Consider the following 19,579-nt stretch of genomic DNA (forward strand, 5'->3'; position numbering starts at 1 on the left):
CTATAAAAAGAGCATAAGCGTTCTATGAAAAAATCAATTATTTCCAAGAAATATCATCTGATTTGCGTTTTAACTGTTTTGTGTTGGCCACGTTTTTTTTTCTGTCAGCCGTGGTCAGCCCGCCTGCAAACTTGGCGTTGGGCCCGCACGAGTTCCCCGCTTCCTGCGTTATGGCGATACCGTCTCCGCACCGGCCATAGTCTACTGTAGCTTGGCCGGCCGGAGCTGACCATGAAAGGTCTGACTAAGATGGACAATAATAGCATAACACATATTGCAACATTTTTAACGATTTAATATCATTTAACTTTGTACAATAGGTATCTTATGTCTAACATTTACAAATAAATATAATTACTAAATCCTAGAAGCAAGACTTTTGTGAAGTGTAATCAAAGTTATTGTTTTTACTCTCGGTAAGAATTCTTATAATTCCAATTTGTAAAGGAGTTTTTTACACTACATTTGTTTTGTGGTATTATTTTATTGTTGGCGGTTCGTGTCCGACTTATTATTTGTATTATCTAAGAAATATTCACAATTCAACGTCTAACTAAAGCAAGGTCAGCCGTGCTCAACCCGCCCGCAAACTTGGCGTTGGGCCCGCACGGGTTCCCCGTTTCCTGCGTTATAGCGACGCCGTCTCCGCACCCATAGTCTACTGTAGCTTGACCAGTCGACGGCAGCGTGCCCTGCATCTGCACCGCACTTAGGAACGGCATGGAACCAGAAACGGCCAGCTGACCTTGCATGCCAAGGTCGGAGAGTAGGGAAACTCCGGATGGTGCAATGGGACAAGTGCAGGTTATGGATATAGGGCAGCCTTCGTTGTTTACGAGGGTTTTGGTGAAGGCTACGATGGGAGGTTCGGGGCAGTAGTCGTAGTACTGGGCGGTGATCGTCTGAAAATTAGTAAATTGATGAGGTTGTATCGCTAAGAGGGCGCGTAAAGTCAAAAAAATTAGAAAGGAACAAAAAATATGGCGCATCACGCGGAACGTGCGATGGAAGAGTTGACAAGGTTTTGACGTTTTACCTTAACAACTCTGAAAGTATACTTCTGATTAAAATTTGGCTGGTTAAATCCGGCGGCTATATCACATGTTTTTTTTTACTAAAATGATACTGCTGTGGAATGCAGGGTAATGTAGTATATACAATTGAAAATAAATTAAAAAGCCAAGATCCTAATTCATTTTAAATTTAATTTTAATTTTAAGTGTTGGTTAATATTGCACGCCTTCTCTGCTAGAACATAAGACATGCTTTTTTTAATTTTATCATCTTAGGTACTTAAGTATGTAATTTAACAATATTCTTGCAATAACATTATTGACAGAAAATTATAGATGTAGGAATACAAAAAAAATCTTATATAATTATGGTTACTTACTTGAACGCAAACGGCAAACACACATATAACTGTTCTAATATACATTATAATTATAATTTAAAATAAGTACCTAGAAGTATTAACTGCAACTAATATGATTAACTATCACTGGTTGATTTATACCGCTTCTTACCAAATAGATAAAATATTAAAGGGGAAATGCAATCAAATGTTAACATCAATAACTATGAATTTTACATTCGTTATCGATTTATGGATCGATTAGGTTGTAACATGGTGAGGAGTTTATCATAACGTAAGTAAGGTATTCAAAGCTTTTTTAAACTATACGTAAAGGCCGTAAGGAATTATAATTTATTGAAATGGGTGGCTCTTACAATTCATAGCATTCAAATTTGCTTAGAATCTCTATATAATAATTTTATTATATTAAGACAAGGCCTTTACTTATTCACTTAAAAGTGAAACAGAAACGATATTTTTTTAAATATTTTATTCCATTTGTAGCAGTAGTACTCGTAAATAAAACCACGTGTACAAAAAATTAGGATTAGAAAATTAGGAGGTACAAAGGCGAACTTATCCCTATTTGTATAGGTATTTTATGATAAACTATATGCAAAAATAAGGTATACTCGTACATAATTAAAATTACATTAATAACAAGTATTTCTATTTAAAAGCGTTTGAGAATTAAAGTAGCCGATTGTGATTATCCGTGTTTAACCTTGCGGATATAAAATACCAATTAAAATCTAAATCTGTGTGACGTTACTGATCACAAGTTTCTTTTAAAGAACAATAAATTATAATAACCAAAAACAAAGAAATAAACAAACATAATAAAACTTACTAAGTACTTAAAATAAAGATAAAAAATGTGGCCCAAATCGCCGTCAATGGGCAAGGCATAGAAGGCTGGCCGGCTGTGTGTTAAATGAAGCAGAAATTATAAGATTAAAATATACATTTTGTAATACAAGAGATGTCACAATTATTTAAATTTTGTTCGAATACAATAAATAGGCTTTCAATTTCACGTTAAAGGCCTTAGATGTCGGATGTCTGCCCTCTACCAGAGGCCAGACGGTCAGACGAGAGTTAATACAGTTAATATTTACTTACGTTACAAGATAAAATTAGAAAAATCTCCTTTTTAGGGTTCCGTAGCCAAAATTGCGAAAACGGAACCCATATGTCCGTCCATTCGTCTGTTCGTATGTCAACGGCATTCTTTGGTTTTGATTGAAATTAGTACAGTAGATAAATTTAATATATCGCTGATTATGTACATTTCATATCCAAACATTACTATAATATGTTTATATTGGCATTATTCTATTTGGGTAGGTACATAAAATATTTCAGGTTTATTTACATTAAAGATAAGTACATTGGCGGACTTAAATGTCTGAAGTAATTCTATATCAGTCAAACTAAAGGCTTAAACGCAACATTTTGTAAAGATCAAAACTAGTGGCATTTTTTAAATGCATGATATTTATAATGACAAAGTGAGGCCATGTCATCATTCACGTAAAATTTGTATAATGACACTACCTAACTTTGCTGTTACCGGGCGGCTCCATCCCCTGCATCACAAAAATTTATATTATTATGAAATAAAGAATTGTGTGTTTGTTTTATTGTTTTTTTTTTTGTTTGTACCTAAATCTGTACAAAATTAATTTACATGGACCCTAATACTCTTTTTTGGTAATTACGGTCACAGACTAGACAGACTTTAATTGCTGATCCATTTAGCGAGGGCAGCGGGCAGAGCGCGACATCATCGCGGCAGGCAGTGCGCGACGTCATCGCGGCAGGCAGAGCGCGACGTCATCGCGGCAGGCAGAGCGCGACGTCATCGCGGCAGGCAGAGCGCGACGTCATCGCGGCAGGCAGAGCGCGACGTCATCGCGGCAGGCAGAGCGCGACGTCATCGCGGCAGGCGGCGAGCTACGCGTGGCACAAACTCAGCTTTACCTGCTCCACCGGCATCGGACGAGTACCGAATTACTTTTTATAGTTTGGCCGGGATTTATCTGTAATTAAGGAGGAATAAACCAGCCTATTTAATACAGTCCGTGTTTTTATTTCTACGTCCAGTAGGACCCAAACATTGGTCCTTCGAGCCGGATTTAAGACAAAAGTGAAGACCCGCGCGAAATCGTATTTTCATACAAACGTTTCATACAATTTTCCTCTTTGGATATTAACATTATTGAAAATATTTTGAAACAATTAGTTGTATATCAACCACAGCTATGCCCCTACATTCGATTTTTTTTTTTCGAATTTTTAATTATTATAAGAGTATTTAAAAATTAGTATGAAATCTGTATTTCACTCCTAATTTTAACAATAATTAAAAAATCGAAAAAAAATCAAACGTTGGTAAATAGCTATGGTTAATATACATCTAATTATGAAAATAGTACATTAGTAATAGTAGCTCGGTCTGTGGTATACGAAGACTGGGCCCTTATTCGACATGCTAAAAGTGACGTTTCGTGTTGATTTCCATTTGATGTGAGAAATATTGTGACTTGTCGAATTGCTATTATCACCACCTGTCAGTGAACAATATCCACACTAGAGGCGGGGCGTTGTACCGGAATAGTTTTTGGAACAGGTTATTTGTAATAGACTACTTTTAGCTTGTCGAGTATTTAAAAGTACGGACTTTGATTTCTGAAATAAAACAAATATGAAACTTTTATCACCTCGTACCTCCATTCTTACCGTTACTTTAGGTAAAATGAAATTTTGTTAACAGATGGTCGTCTGGGTGTCTGTTGTATCTAAAAATAATGTAATAATATATAACAAAAATATGACAATAGATTCATAGCCTTCACTCAAAACGTCACCATATTTCCGACCCTTACCGAAATAATAAGTCGATATTTGTATAAATAATCCTTATTTGTAAGACGCCTAAGCACGGCAAATACGTAAACTGCCTATTGGGGGTCATACTCGTAAAACTGGTATTTTAGACGTACTTTTGGTACGAGTAACAGAGACGTACTTTTGGTACGCAGTCCCAGCTCTAGTCAGGATTCTAGTTGTCAAATATAAGCGTGTCGAATACGTATTAGTTAACTGTCAAATGAAATTAGATCAACGGTAGACTTTTTTGTCGATGGGTATGGCTGCCATGTTTGGATTTATGACATTTAAAAGGGGATCCTAAGGCAGAGAGTAGTTTTACCTGTACGATTTTGATTCTTCTACTGGACGCAAGATGGAGTTAGCTGCCAAATTCCGATCAGGCTGACGCAACTAGGAAGAAAAAAGTTTTGTATGGAATTTGTTTCGCAAATCATTGCCAACGAAGAAAAAGAAAACGTCAGTGCTATTTATTCTGTCAAGTTTACATCAAGTCTACTGTCAGCCTAATTGCTTTGTTTGTTTTGAAGGCTTCAATGTTTTGTTCGGGTATTTCGTGTAATTTCTTTATTATTTAGTGCAAAAATCGAAAATAGTCAACCGTGATCAGAGCAAAGAGCGAGTTTGTTACAATGCCAGCGAGAAAACGGTTTACTAAGTGTGAAATATGTGGCAAGCGAGCCACTCGAGAAAATCACGAAAAAAGGGATTTTATGGCGAAATTTCCCTTGGATGAAGACTGGTAAGTATTGCTTTAGATACTGTGGAGCGTAGACTAGTAGGGTTGCTGAAGAAAGAAGCCCGTCGATAGCACACGGGACGCTCGAAGACTCGAAGCTGGAACGCGCTGGCTGAAGACTGGAACCTTTACCGCATACCGCCAAGTACCATTACCGGGTAGTGTTGTGGGAGATTAAAAACACATACTTTTGGTTTAAGAACACTGGGTAGTGTCAGTATTGAATGTAAATGTGGAATGTGGAATGAATTTGGCCCGACCTAGCATCAATTTATAGTCAGGCCACGCCCATTTGTCACGTGGGTGTTAGGTGCAGAGTGTACTAGTTGTTTATTGACCAATCAGAGCACGTTATTACATAATAAGGTATTTACAGTATATTCTTAACCTAGTTTGTAAAACTTATGACTAACACAGTAAATTACACGTTATTAAGACAAATGGGACAAAAAATAAATAATAAAAACACATAAAAATACACAACAAAATTATACAGAAATTACAGCTATCTATTTACATTTCCTATACCTATTCGCGACAGTTCTCCCCCTCGTGCGTGAGCGCCGTATTTCGTAGAGGAGCGTATGGGAATAAGCCGGGAAGCTGGGCAGCGGACGTCACCTGCGCGCGTGCGTACTATGGCTACTCTTATGTGGCCGTCTGGGCCGTGAAAGAGTTGTGCGATTTCGCCTCTAGACCATGTACCTTGTGGCACGGAGCAGTCGCTTATCATGACGCTGGCGCCTACGTGCAATTTCTGTTGGTTGTGATGAGAGTCGGTTATATCTGTAGCTGCAGCGGTAGATGGCAGTGGATTCGTTCGAGGCCTCTCTGATGGTAAGTCGCCCACGGGAACCTTGAGGTTGGCCCCGTTACAGGTCCGACACCATTGGCGCTTATGTTTTCGATAACGAATACTACCGCGCAGTCCGACTATATGGAATTTACTTTTCAACTCGTTAATTAAGGACGAGTGATTGCCGCGGCACAGAGTGTGAAAGTGGTGGATCAGCAGCTTAGTGAAGTCTTCCTTGGCGTGTAGGACGGGTACTTGTTTGCTTCCGCCGTCTGTCACGATGACTCCAAATTCGTCTAGCTTTACTGCGATCTTGTTTAGCGGAGATTTTTTCGGCAGCGCATGCCCAGCTTCCAGGGACTTAATCTCTTCTGGATAGGCTTCGTATTGGCTCCGTTTGATCAGCGATATCTCGGCTAAGATCAAATTCCCCTTGTTTACCTCTGTATCCCTTTTCTTATATGGCATTTTGGCATTGTTTACCTCGGTGACAACCAGAACTCTAGCGGTGACGCGAACCAAATGCGTGAACTCGGAAAAACGATTTACCTTCGGCAGGTACTCGAATTCACGTTTAGTTTTCCTATTTGAGCGAACGGACCTACTTGACATGCGTTGTCGAGTATGACTCGTCGCGGCGTCGCCGGCGACTGGCGCGAACGTTCGTACTATAGAAGGTCGCGGCTTATGATCGCGTTTACGTTCGGGTTTTACCGCCCACCGAGATGTTGCTCCGATTTGAGCGGGTTTGCTTCGGTCGAATGTTGACGCTATCTGCCGCTTCGTAGGTAATATCGGAGTGGTGGGCACGTTCTTGAGCGGGTCTTGGAGGCCTTCGCTCCCCCCCGCGAAAGACGTGTTTCCCTCGCCACTACTAACGCTCGATATTACCGCGGACTTATTCGACGCGAAGCCGACTGTGTTCACTGCGCTCGTTATGCTATTACCGTTCGCGGGCGCGGGCGCGGCCGCGCTCAACCCGTGTAATAACCTATGGTGGCCTGCCTCGCATTGGCCGACGCCACACGCGACGTATTGGCATTTACCCGACCTACGATGCGCAGATTTTAGACAATTAAAACACAGCCGTACCTCCCTTACTAGCTGCCACCTTTCTGGAATCGTTGCCGCCGTAAACTGTGCGCACGTGTCAATCGTATGTTCCCTTTCGCAAATAGGGCACGTATTGCGCGGCGGAGTACATTTTGACGATTCCTGGCCGAGTCTAGATTCGGAGGGCGCGGGTTTTGTCTGACTACTGTCGCGGTGTTCCGCGAGCGCGACGGTAGGACATTTTTTATTTTGCGATTTATACTCATCCTCGCGTGCATGAGTTTCGTGGGTATCTGACTCCGACCCACTACTGCTACTGCTACTACTATCACGGGTAGATTCGGGGGCGCGAGATCGCGGGAGAGTTACGCTCGATCGCCTAGATCCGCGCTCAGAATTCGCCGTATCTACAGTATAACGTGATGTGCTGTTTGGATATTTATTACACGCTTTATTATCCGCTTTGCGTGTGTGAGTTTCGCGGATATCTGATTCCGAGTCCGTGCTACTGTCACGTGAGAACGCGGGTGCGCGAGACCTAGCGAGAGTGTCGCTCGATCGCCTAGGTCCGTGTCCGTAAGAAACCGCGTTCGCTGCATTACGCGACCTAGCTGACGGCCTATGTCGGTTTACGCGTTTGGACGCAACACTAATCTCGCACAAGAACTCCGACAACGCGACTAAGTCGGGAGTTCCGCTATTAGAATGCCTATACTTTGCCCATTCGTAACGCACTATCAGATTTAATTTGTCCACGATTTTGTTTACAAGTTCAGGCGCGTGTAAGTATTTATCTTGCCGTAACGATTTGATGGTAGCGACGGCGTTAGCAATATGCGCGGCGAAAGAAGCTATATTGCCGTTGTCCTCGGCCAATCGCGGCATACGCTTTACATTATGCAACTCGGTGAGTACTATCTCTTCCGGGTCGCCGAATTGCCGTTCTAGCGCCTCCATAATTTCGTACGGATCCTGAACTGTGTACATTATTGACTTTACGGCTGTCCGAGCCTCCCCTTTGAGTGCGCGCCTAATCCGACTCACGTTGTTGACGGCACTAAACATGGGGGCGGAGTCTTCGAACTCCGCTCTAAAAGCGATCCATTCCGTTATATCGCCTGAAAACGCGGGTAACTCGGGCGGTTTATGAAAGATCGGCGCGTAATTACTATGCGGTACCTCGTAAAATCGCGGTTGTGGTCGGCTAGGCCGGTCGACGGCGGCGGCGGGCGGCGCGGTCTCTCTCGGTAGAGGGAATTTATCGTCGTTCGCGATCTCGTGTGGTGGTCTAGCATGTCGTCCTACCCAATTTCTAGTTCGTCGCTCAGAGTCGTCAGCCGCGACACTGCCGCCGTCAGACTGCGCCTCTATTTGCGCAATCTGCAGCCGTACTTTGGCAGTTTCGGACTTCGTCTGGGCGACGGCTAGAGCGGCTTTATGGACCTCCAGCTCGGCCATCAACACGGTTATCTGACTATCGCGATCCCTATTTACCGATTCGCGGTCTCCATTCGATGCGCGAACGGACGGCGCGCGCGGCGGCGGCGGTGCGACTACGGCGTCTTTGTTGACTAGCGTACTCGACCTACTGCGGGGTATAACCGTATCTTCTAAATCGTTTTCAGAGTTACGCACTGATTCCCTATCTCCACTAGTATTCCGGTTGCCGCTGGTGCCTTTGCTCCACGTATTTGTCCCGCCGGAGGTAGTCTCACCTGGCGACGGGGTCGGGGTAGGCGCGGGGGCAGACGGGCCCGGGCGCGTGCGCGGACGTAGAGATCTTCCTGTCTCCGACATCCTCTTATTTCTTGTTCACACGCGGGGGTCCCTAACTATATACAATTTACCTGCCTAACGCCTATGCGCTGACGTCACAGAGCGCAACGTCAGTGCCCCTAAGCGTGGATCCCTCGGTGCACTGAATCTCCCGCAATGGCTAAGTGCAAGGCCTAGAGCGTTCGAAAGCAGTGTGTTGGTATCACCGTGTGACACATGCAACGAAAGTTGCCAGGACACGTGAGTGGAGGAAAAACCTACAACACAGCACGGTCCGACCGGTCAAGCCGGTATGGTGGGGTATGGTATGGGTAGGGGTAAAGGTTTGAGCCGAAGCGTACTTCTAGGCTCAGCGCGTTCGTGTTTCTTGTTTCTTTCTTCTTTCTGAGTCAAGTAAAATTTACTTAAAACTCAGCGCGTACTTGTTTCTTTCTTCATTCGGCTCTCGAAGGACCATTGATGTGGAGCGTAGACTAGTAGGGTTGCTGAAGAAAGAAGCCCGTCGATAGCACACGGGACGCTCGAAGACTCGAAGCTGGAACGCGCTGGCTGAAGACTGGAACCTTTACCGCATACCGCCAAGTACCATTACCGGGTAGTGTTGTGGGAGATTAAAAACACATACTTTTGGTTTTAAGAACACTGGGTAGTGTCAGTATTGAATGTAAATGAGGAATGTGGAATGAATTTGGCCCGACCTAGCATCAATTTATAGTCAGGCCACGCCCATTTGTCACGTGGGTGTTAGGTGCAGAGTGTACTAGTTGTTTATTGACCAATCAGAGCACGTTATTACATAATAAGGTATTTACAGTATATTCTTAACCTAGTTTGTAAAACTTATGACTAACACAGTAAATTACACGTTATTAAGACAAATGGGACAAAAAATAAATAATAAAAACACATAAAAATACACAACAAAATTATACAGAAATTACAGCTATCTATTTACATTTCCTATACCTATTCGCGACAGATACTTTTGACCTTATTTTGGGTCAGCAGGCTATAAACACATCGAAAATTAGATATTTTACATTATCTTTCGTTGTGAACTAGGGATGTACTATAACTATCGATAACTAGTTTTATTTGTATATCAGTGTAAATAATTAAATTAAATATGTGAAATTTCCTTAGAACTAGCATGCAATATGACCATAATTAATTCGTCGAAGATTAATAATGCATAAATTATCTATTACTTATGCATTAATGGTCATTAGTTAACATATTTTTTTTATCTAGTGATTATTTAATATATTAACCTAAAATGTAAGAAAATTAATCTCTGTTTTTATGATAAATAAAAAAATATTATAGGACATTATTACACAAACTGACTTAGTACTAAAGTATGAATGGCATGTGTTGTGGGTACTTAGACAACGATATATATATATATATATACCCACAACACATGCCATTCATACTTTAGTACTAAGTCAGTTTGTGCAATAATGTATATATATATGTACATAGACCTAATTTATAAGTATTTATAAATACATAGAAAATACCCATGTCTCAGGAACAAATATTCATGCTCATCACACTAATAAATGCCCGTTCCAGGATTTGAACCTGGGACCATCGGCTTCATAGGCAGGGTCGCTGCCAACAAGGCCAGACCCGTTCTCATGATTAACAGACATATAAATACATAAAAAGTTAAAGCATTGATATAGGGTTGTTGATAACTGGATGCCGAAAAACATGATTTATAGATGCATATTAGCGCGAAATAATCAGTTGATCATCTCATTAGCAAACACATGGAATATAAACTGTAGATAAAGTCATGCTTTTCCAAGGCTGTATGTTTTCAGATGCATGCAGTGGGCCAAATTTGTTGGGAACGAAGACCTGATACATTTTCCCATAGAAAAGTTACATTTATTCAAACATGTATGTGCTCATAATTATGAAAATCAAGCATTTAATAAAATAAAAAAACACGACTTAAAAACTGTATTAAAATAATTCGGGTCCACATTAAGCCCGACCAGATAGTAGTCCAATTAAGAACTATCCACTATATAACATACAACTTAAATGTGGACTCGATGCTAACCTGATTTCGAGTACAAAATTTGTAGACAGGAGCCTATGTTTCAACCCTCCCCATTTTATCGATATCGATAAGAATCGTAAGCGTGTAGCGTACTACACTATTTAAATCGCTTATGTTGGTACTATGGTTCTTTGACGGTTCTTTGTCGTACATTTTGGTAATGATTTGCGAAACAAACTGATTCCACTCGCTAGTATGGAAGTCCCGTCTCTTAAAACGTAGTGATTATATGCTCTTTGACAATGACATGCAGTTGCGTCGATGTAGATCTATCATAAAACGTACATGTGACGCATGTGACAATTGTCCAGGATGAAAGAACTATCTTGACAATTAACATAAAGCAATACAATACCACAAAATGTCAACAAGAAAACAGATTTATTATAAAAATACAAATTATATACAAAGCTTCATTTTAAAACCAATGGTCGTGGGTTCTAACCCCGGCTCTTAACAATGTGCATCTTGTAACATGTACCGATTGCTTTACAGTAAAGTAAAATATATAATTATCATGAGGAAGATGGAGTAGCCCCAATAAGGTATATTTTCCCCTCTGGGTTAGAAGGTCAGATAGTAGTGAGACAGGGAGATATAGTGAAGAATGCGGAAAAACAAGCATTTATTGTGTTGTTAGGCTAGTTCTTTTTTTCAAAATTTGAAAACGAACGCAACAGCATGCTCAAAGCCCCCTGTGAGTCAGAATCTGTTAAATTCAGGCTTAAGACGAAACAGGAGCTGAGCCCGTACACAAATTTGAGATTTTTAGGTAAAAGGTAAAAAATATCGCCGTCGCGCTGACGAGTGTGGCACCCCGTACCTAGCTAGAGACTATCCCTTGTGTGTGTACCAACAAACCAAATTTTAGACAAATATGATACGTCTTCTTCTTCTTTGTCGTTGTACTCTTTGCAGAGCGTCGTGGTCAACTGCTGATATCAGGCGCAGATGTTGCTTGCCGTACGATTTCTCGCCATTTTTCGCGGTTGGGGGCCATTCTGGCAAATGCGTTCAGGGGACCCTTCATGGCAGATTTGATTTGGTCAGTCCATCGCATAGGTGGCCTTTTGCGCGGTCTTTTTCCGTTTGCTCTACCCTGCACCACTAGACGCTCTATGGAGTCGTTGTTCCTCCTCGAGACGTGACCGAAAAAACTGAGTATGCGGGTCTTTACGAGAGTCGAAAGGCGCTGCTTGATACGGAGTTCTTTAAGGATGGAGACATTAGTCCGAAACTCGGTCCAGGATATCCCCAGCATTTTCCTCCAGCACCATATTTCTAGGGCGTCTATCGTCTTTTCCTCTGTCTTTCGGATAGTCCAGGTCTCCGCAGCGTGTAAGAATATAGGAAAAACGATGGCCCGTACAAGCCGAACCTTCGTGGTGTTTGTGACGTTTCGGTGATACGTAGCCTATACGTAAAAACTAACCAAGACAAATCTTTTATAATTTCAGGATTTTCTACACAGCACAGAACATGGGACCCATATAGATCTCAATTCCGTTGTCGGCGAATCAACAACGACTCATATTCTTAATATTGAACTTAACTGGCTCTCATTTCACATTTATGTTTTAAATTAATTATAGGCATAGACATACCATATCATATTATAAGTACAAAGTTTCAGAGCAATCTAGCAAGTCATTTTAAAATGAGAGCGTAACTACATTTGTATGGAGAACCGAATTTGCTGCGGACGCACTATGTAGCATAATCGGATTAGGACCAACCTCGAAATCTCTGTAACAGTCATGAAATTTATTATGTATATAAATTAAAGGCCCCTTTTTCATGCCCAAACCATTTAACATTTGGGGATCTCGAGGAATCCGAGCCATCTTGGAAAATGTGTACCATCAACACAACAGTCAACATTAAAACTTATTAAATTCTACACAAAAAAGTCCTCGATATCTTTGCAGAACAATACATCTTGTTATAGAGAATACTTGCTGAATCTAAGTTTAACGCTTATACACTTCCAGGGGACATTCTCTTAAAAGGAAACTCGGAGGAATATGAATTCTATTTTTAACTATACATTTGTACGTGGTCTACCCCAATATTAACATTTTACTCTACTGTGACTATACCAGAAAGAAGGGTTATGGGTGTACGTACTGATGATTCAGTACACCCAGTAGCTAGGTATTAGGATACTGGACGGATTTTTTTAAATGACGTATCGTTAGATTTCTCTTGCCATTCACAACCTACTTTTACTTGTTCTATTAAAGAAAAATCAATACAGCCGCCTTGAGAGGACTCCGAATATTAAATCATATTTTTTCTTCTAGCGCCTAAACTATTGAGCGGAGTACAGTAAAACAGACATCAGTAGATCCACAGTTAGTATACAAGTGCTATGCAATACAAAGTTACTAAAATTAACGGAAGAAAAAAGTTTAGGGCTAAATAATACGTCATTTAAAAAATCCGTCCAGTATCCTAAGGTACAGGGTGTCCTGAATCCTCAGTACTTATACCCATAACCCTACTTTCTGGTTAAGTTGCAGTCAAGTAAAATATTGATATTGGGGTAGATTATGTACAAATGTATAGTTAAAAGTGGAATTTTTATTGTTCCAAGTTTCCTATTAAGAGAATATCCCATGAAAGGGTATAAGGGCTAAATCTGGGTTTAGCAAGTATTTTTTACAGCAAGATCATTTTTTTTTCGCAAAGATGTCTAAAACTATTTTATGTAGAATTTTATAAGCTTGAATGTTGCCTTACACGATTATTGAATAAAGAACGTAGATTTAGAGTAAAACGCGAATTTCTCCTGGATGGTCCACATTTTCCAAGATGGCTGCGGTTCCTCGAGGTCCCCAAATGTCAAATGGTGTGGGCATGAAAAAGGGGTCTTTAAGGGGCCATACATACCAAATTTCATGACTGTTCAGACATTTCGAGTTTGGTCCTAATCCGACTGTGCTAATGCCACTATGTACGTAAACTGTAACTGTACTGCGGACTCAACCTTCACGTTATAATTTTTTAAGTATTAACGTTGACATAGTAACGAAAATAATAAACACGTCAATTGAAGTAAACAATATTATTATATGCAAGAAAATTTTGCAAAATAGGTACATTAAACATTAATGATTAATATGTAAAACACCATTAATTATTGAATTAAAATTATGATTTTGTGTTAAAAAATATGAGACCAATTATACAGCCCGATTACACGGGCTACATATTAAAAATGATTATCATGGAAACAGTAAATATACACAGGTGAACAAAGTTATAGTAAAATAGGTGCATAATTTCAGAGCTTGCCTGGCCCACCTGTACCACCTACCATGACCACGGCCGTCTCCTACTATTATTTTTTTCTAATACCTATGGCCTTACTAGCGAATAGTATTCCATGTTCTTGATCCAGAATTTAAACCCTTAACTACATTTGTGGCACTTGGGGTTGAATTTGAAACTGTAGGGCACTAGCGTGGCTCTATGAGAGCGCCTTATTTAGGCTTCTGGTGACCAGAGGATCAGCATTGTTAACCAGCGCGGAAATGCACCCAGCCTTCTGGGCACCCTACCGAGCGACCAGAATATAGGGCAAATATTTAATGTATACGTTTTTGACTTAAGTGTTTTTATCATGTTTTATATTTAAACTTACAGATGTCGAACTACCAGCAAAGTTTTTGAAGAGGTGTAGTTTTTATATTTCCTGGTACCAAACTGATACAGGAAATTGGAACATCAGTAAATAATCTACACCGAAGACAATGAAATATAGTCACATAATACTTTAATGTTTTATTTTATTAAAGAAATCGGTAAAAAAATGTGTTAACTGAAAAAGATAAATTTTATTTTATTTGTAGTTGAATAACAAAATATGTATTTAATCTCCTTTTAACATAGGAATTCTCTTTGTGTAGGTACATATAAATAATAGGTACTTAGGTCTTGGTAAGTAATATAGACAGGACAGTAGGTCTTATCTTAATAATTTGAGATCTCATACATGCGTTCCGATATATCTGATGGCGACTGTACATACAATGGGGTCGCGTATACGAGTACAAAGAGCATTAAAATAGTTGTTGATAGACCAAGTGAGCGAGCTACTATGGTACCTATCTTTATATCAATTTTATGCATTATGTAATAGCGCAATACAGATTTTTTATTTGACAAATGTAGTATTATTTTTATAGTAATAAAGGTTATTCATGAACCATCTCGTAATTTAAAAAAAACGGACTTTATCTCTAAATCATATGCCTTATATTTACAGATGTGTTAGGTTACAACTTGGTTCGTGAACGTGGTTTAGAAGCAACTTGAGACTGGGTGCGGAGTAAATTGCATCAATTTTTTTTACAATTTTGAGCGTTTCTAGGAGAATATGTGGAGCGAGCATTATTCGACGTGTAGGTGTGGGTTCAACAAAAAGATCGCATGTCAATAGTGCTTTATTGTCGTTAAAATTCAATTAATAATCGCCTTTATCGACCATCAACTGTGTGGTCACTTTTTAATTGATTGACATTGTCAGGTATAGTTTCACTACTCGCCGCCGCATTATTCATAGCGCATTACTTATACTATCGGATACAAGATGTCGCTGATTCTTGTAAAGTTATGTTTAAAAAAAAAAGACGCCTTACTCTATGCCATATATTGTATGAAAGGAAGGGTATTCCCTGTCGTACGTCAAAAAATCCAAGATGGTGCCCAAGCCCATAGACAATAAAGTCTAGCAATAAAATCAACACTTGTCAAAATTTGACATTAGCAATCCACAGTCAGGTGACAATCAAATCAAACCGATCCACTTCGAGTTCAGAGCCATTACAAACTGTATAGTAGTAATAAACAAAGTTGATTTTAGTTTGATTATTTTTTCTATGAATGAGTTTTGATTGTTCCAAATGATAATATCCACAGTTGATAGAATCAACACTTGATACAATCAACATGCGATAGAATCAAGTGTTGATTTGATGTGGACGCGAAATTTGACAGTTGTGCATGTCGAATAAGGCCCCTGCTCAATGTGTGCGAGGCCTATGCTGCTAGTCACGGTCTGAAATATAATGTTAAAAAAAGCCAGTATGTCGTCTTTGAGTGCGACCGCAACAAATATTCGGAGTTCCCCGCAATTGAGCTAAATGACAGTACTATGGACCGGGTAACCCAATTTAAATATCTAGGCCATGTGGTTGCGGCCGACCTCAAGGATGACATGGACATCGAACGGGAGCGGAGGGCATTATCGGTTCGTGCGAATATGATAGCTCGAAGGTTTGCGGGGTGCTCCAGGGGGGTACGGGTTACTCTTTTTAGAGCTTTCTGTACTTCCCTGTATACCTGCAACCTTTGGGTTCAGTATTCGCAGCGGGCCTATGGGGCTCTCCGCGTCCAATATAATAACGCGTTCCGGGTGATTGTGGGACTGCCTCGCTTCTGTAGCGCATCAGGAATGTTTGCGGAGGCGCGCGTTGATTGTTTTCAGACGACCTTGCGCAGGCGCGCCGCATCCCTGGTGCGCCGGGTGCGGGACAGTCCCAACATCATCTTAAGAATGATAGGGGATAAGCCTGATTGTCCGCTAATGCTACACTGTGCGGGACTACATTCCCCTATGGGTTCCATACAGTGGTAGCTGGTAGGTTAAGTGTGTAGGTTTAGGTATAATTTTTAGATATAATTTTTAGGCTTAAGTACTAACCCTTTTCAAACTGTTTTTTTTCTTTGTAACAAAATGTATGTGTCACAGTTACATGAAATAAATGTTTTCAATTCAATTACGATACAAGTGCGAAAAATAGGAAATTCGAAACGAGTGGCGATAAATTAAAACACGACCGAAGGGAGTGTTTTAAATCGACACGAGTTGCGAATTACCTATTCGCACATGTATCGTACAACGTTTTACAGTACATATGGCCCTTTAAATGTTCGACACAGTAACGTAATATGCTACTTCTCACACTAGTGCTATAAAGTAGCCCCATATGTACTGTAAAATATTTTTCATAATGTCAATATCCAGAGAGAAAATGAGGACTACGTTTGTATGGAGACGCGGCCGTCCTCTTTCCTCTTAATACCAATGGTGAAATCTCCATTCAAAAGTAAACCCTAAACGGCTTAACAATTAAAGTCCGTGACTGTACAGTCACGTCTGAAAACATCGACACGATCGAAGTGCCAAAAATATGTATACACGACCTTATAGCATAGCCCATATATGTATATAGTCCTTCACATCGATTTCGATGACGGCGATCTCAGCAATCAAGGGTTTTTCCTCTTATGAGCTCTTATGTGGCTGGCCAGGCCAAACTTGCTCTTAAACACCCTTTCACATTCACAACAGTATATTAGAGCCCATATATTAGATATACATATTTTTGGCACTTTGTCCGTATGGATATTTTTAGACGTGACCGTACTTACACGTATCTGTTAGCCTGTTACATATTCGGACCTACGTGATCTATAAATACAATGTCATTGCCATTTTCTTTATCGTTCTAAATACCGCACTGATAACCCAATATAATCGATGCAACATCACGTCCGATTATCGACATTATGACATAGATTGCTGATATGTATAACAAGTGCATTGTGACATTTTGATAATCGGAAATACCCATAGAGGTACAATAATATAGAGATGAAATTAAGGAGGAGGGGGGAAGGGGGATTGTTTGCAAGTCTTCAACCAGCGATGGCAGCATGGTTCCATTTTTATCACTTGTCACTATGCCCGTCACTTTCGCGCTTACATACTTGTTAGAACGTGACAGGCATGGTGGCAGATGATAAAGCCGACCATCTTAGCCCTACAGGAGCTCGCACAGATCCATTTCTACCACATCCACCCATTGACATCTATACACTACAAATACCGGGTAAAAACTGAGAACTATAAATTTGTAAAAAAAAGTTGTTAAATTTGTAGTTTGTACGGAGCCCGACTCGCACTTGTCCGGTTTTTAAAAAGCAATGCTCAAGGTGTAGTTATGTAGTTTATGATTTTGTATCTCATTTTTTTTTTATATACAATAATACAGTCCGGCAGCTTAAACATGGCGGGTGGCGTCGTTGATCGGGTCGCCACTTTCCCGAATGAAGGTTGAGGGAGGCGATGACTGAGATACGCGTCATACTCGTGAACGGGTGCTATTTGTGGAGACCGGTCTGTTTAAGCTTACAGGGGCTACATGTTATGTTATAAGTATGTAACTTACTTTTGAGTGGCATTAACGTGAGACACTTCATTCGGTTCTTGTCTGATTTAATTTCTTGTCTTTTAATTATTTATATATGTAACAATTCAAGTCTTGGAGACCCTTTACATCTCTAAGGATAATTTAATGATTTTTTTATTTTATTTTATCTCTGACACTTAGAGACTTATACATCTCTAAAGAATTTTAGTACCTATCTGTTGGTTTTATTTTTTTATCAGTATTTTTGTGTAATTTGACATTTAGACAGTATACATCTCTAATAAAGTATATATTATTTCATCGTTTCCATAATTAGTAATTGTATATTGTATTTTTTATTGTTTGCAAAAATTTACACTTAAAAGTCCTGTGGAGTTTGCTGAATAAATGTTTGATATTTGTTTGACCGTGGGCCAATTAAACCCGACAGATTTTAAAGGTGTATTCTTGATTTAGAGGCTAAAATGTCATACAAAGTTTCCTAATATTGATCTTGTTTAAGAGGTGATAATTTGTGAAAATTTGTTTCTGCTATAACTTAGTGAAAAACGCCTTTTTTTAGCTGTGACTTAGTTTAGGCATACCTATTGACAGAAATTAAAGTGTCTCGCAATTTTCATCTGTAAATAAAAATATAAACTTTACTTATTCGTTGTAATGATTTTTTTTCACCAAGGTGTAAAAATATATGACGTGTGGTGTGCAGAAAATGCAAAACTATTTTCGGAAGAAAAAATATTTTCTGGCATATTTGGCCAAAACTCATATAATATTTTTTGCTCCTTTTGAATGCGTGGTTAACATCTGTCGGGTTCAATTGGCCCACGGTATATATCGTTATTTTGATATGATAGTACCTAATGTATACTAAGTAGTAGGTATTTCAACTATCGTGTTTTTAAATTAATTCATTATAGTTAATTGTTGACTTAACGCACAACTTGTTGACTTTCGTTGTTAATTGTTGGCTTGAGAAATAAATGACGGTTGTCAATTGTTAACCACGGTTGCCTATTACTTAAATTTTAATGGTGTTTGTTTAATGTACTACTTTAATTATGTAATTATGAGTCATTATGGTACTTGAAATAAATAATTTTAATTTAATTTAACGAAACGTGCTATAGAGTGTGTAAATTCAATACGAGCTAATATTTAAACGGTTGTTATCATTATGACTTAAGAAGTATATTGAGATCATTTTTACTTAGAAATGCAATAAAAATATTAACCACACAAAATAATTTTGTCCGCAATACAAAGTAACACAAGTTTCGAGATACGAGCTTTTTAAAGTAACTGTCAGTGTCAACGCTTGTTGGCAGTTACTATAAAAAGCTCGTATCTTGTAATGACATGTTATGTTTCGTTATGTTTGCAGTATATTGCTGCTCGGTAAATATTCAAAATTAAGTGTAACTTAAAAAAACTTCTTAATTAATGATTACACGGATAAATTCTATATCTGGTAATTATATATTATCACCCGTACCTATTGGATTTTACACACTGTATAATTTGTTTTCCTTAATAATATCTGCTTAGTTATGTCAGTAAATTGTGTATAGACCGATGTTTAGATTATTTAAAACGATGACTTATCATTCGTAGCATGTTAAACATTGCTTTGGTAACACAATTTCCACAACTCCACAATAATATTTGCCTC

General features: G+C 39.4%; 1 protein-coding gene across 1 annotated transcript; it reads right to left on the minus strand.

Annotated features, from left to right (window-relative positions):
- Window positions 1-272: 272 nt before the first annotated feature.
- On the minus strand, window positions 273-1,531 carry LOC133532290 (chorion class B protein M2410-like). The gene is made up of 2 exons (XM_061870896.1): window positions 1,394-1,531; window positions 273-902 (listed from the first exon to the last, which is right to left on the minus strand). Exons 1-2 carry the CDS (start codon window positions 1,436-1,438, stop codon window positions 543-545), a joined length of 405 nt encoding a protein of 134 aa, XP_061726880.1. The 5' UTR covers window positions 1,439-1,531; the 3' UTR covers window positions 273-542.
- Between the last annotated feature and the right edge of the window lie 18,048 nt (window positions 1,532-19,579).

This window comes from Cydia pomonella, chromosome 26 (genome assembly GCF_033807575.1).
Source record: "Cydia pomonella isolate Wapato2018A chromosome 26, ilCydPomo1, whole genome shotgun sequence".
Lineage (NCBI taxonomy): Eukaryota > Metazoa > Arthropoda > Insecta > Lepidoptera > Tortricidae > Cydia > Cydia pomonella.